The sequence below is a fragment of the Candoia aspera genome, chromosome 1 (assembly GCF_035149785.1).
Source record: "Candoia aspera isolate rCanAsp1 chromosome 1, rCanAsp1.hap2, whole genome shotgun sequence".
Taxonomy (NCBI): domain Eukaryota; kingdom Metazoa; phylum Chordata; class Lepidosauria; order Squamata; family Boidae; genus Candoia; species Candoia aspera.
The window spans coordinates 338,573,906-338,575,014 of NC_086153.1; the positions used below are offsets into that span (position 1 = coordinate 338,573,906).

The 1,109-nt window shown below is 62.8% G+C and overlaps 1 protein-coding gene across 1 annotated transcript; it reads left to right on the forward strand.

The window, feature by feature from the left end:
• The first annotated feature begins 493 nt into the window (after nucleotides 1-493).
• Nucleotides 494-757, forward strand: TINCR (TINCR ubiquitin domain containing). Its single transcript, XM_063294327.1, has one exon. It carries the CDS (start codon nucleotides 494-496, stop codon nucleotides 755-757), a length of 264 nt encoding a protein of 87 aa, XP_063150397.1.
• Nucleotides 758-1,109: the final 352 nt, after the last annotated feature.

Genomic DNA, 1,109 nt, shown 5'->3' on the forward strand with positions numbered 1-1,109 from the left:
TCTTGGTTGTTTTTAGCCTTGGCTCTTCCCACCGCTCCCCACTCCCCCGCTGCCTGGGGCTAAGCATGTTGTACGAACTCAACCCCCCTTGGTAGGTTCAGGGTGTGGCGCAATCTCTGGAACCAAAGACTGGGAGTGGGCCTTTTCCCCCCTCCACAAACACGGCCTGGGGCACCAGGGGAGGAAAGACAACGTTCTTCCTAGGCATGGGAAACAGGCATTGGACATTTACTTTCTCAACCTCCGCCACTTTCAGATGGGAGGACTTCAACTCCCAGAGTTCCCCCAGCCAGCCCTGCTGGCTGGGGGAACTCTGGGAGTTGAAGTCCTCCCATCTGAAAGTGGCGGAGGTTGGGAAACACCGCTCTCCCGGGAACCGGTCGGGCCGGCCCTGCAGGGCGGCGTTCCCTTCCGAAACCCGGAGTTCCTCTTCCCGGCGCCGCGCCGCTGGATGCTCCCGTCCGCTGCCCGCCTTCCTCCGGAGCCCGCGGCGATGGAGACCCTGCGCAGGAGCCTTTCCCGCTGGAAGCGCTTCCACATCAAGGTCCACCTGGCCGAGGAGGACCTGCTGGTCCCGCTGACGGTGCGGCCGACGGACAGCATGATGGACCTGAGGGCGTCGCTGGTCCGGGAGGGCGTCACCTCCTGGAAGAAGGCGTTCTACTACAACGCCCGGCAGCTGGGCGAGCGCGAGACGGTGAAGGAGGCCAAAATCCAGAACGGCTCGGTGGTCTTGCTGGTCAGCCAGAAGAGGTAGGCGCGGGGCTCCCGCAAGAAAGTTTGGAAACAAGTAAGGCTGGGCGCGGGGCGGCGGGGGGGGGGGGGTTTCAACTGCCAGCCGGCAGCCTCAGCAAGGAGATCCCTTCTCCGGAGGCGATCAGGGAATCGGGTCTGCCGGTGTCTGGCCAGCCGTCTGTCCGTCCGTCCGTCCGTCCGCCACCCACCCATCTCCCTCCCTCTGTACCTGTCTGCCTGTCTGTCTGAATATTTGTCTAACGACTGTGCTTGGCTGGCCATCCTATCATCCTGTCTGTCTCTCTTTCCCTCTGCCTGCCTGCCTGCCTGCCTATCTACCTACCTACCCAGTGATTTATCAGCCCAGCTCACCT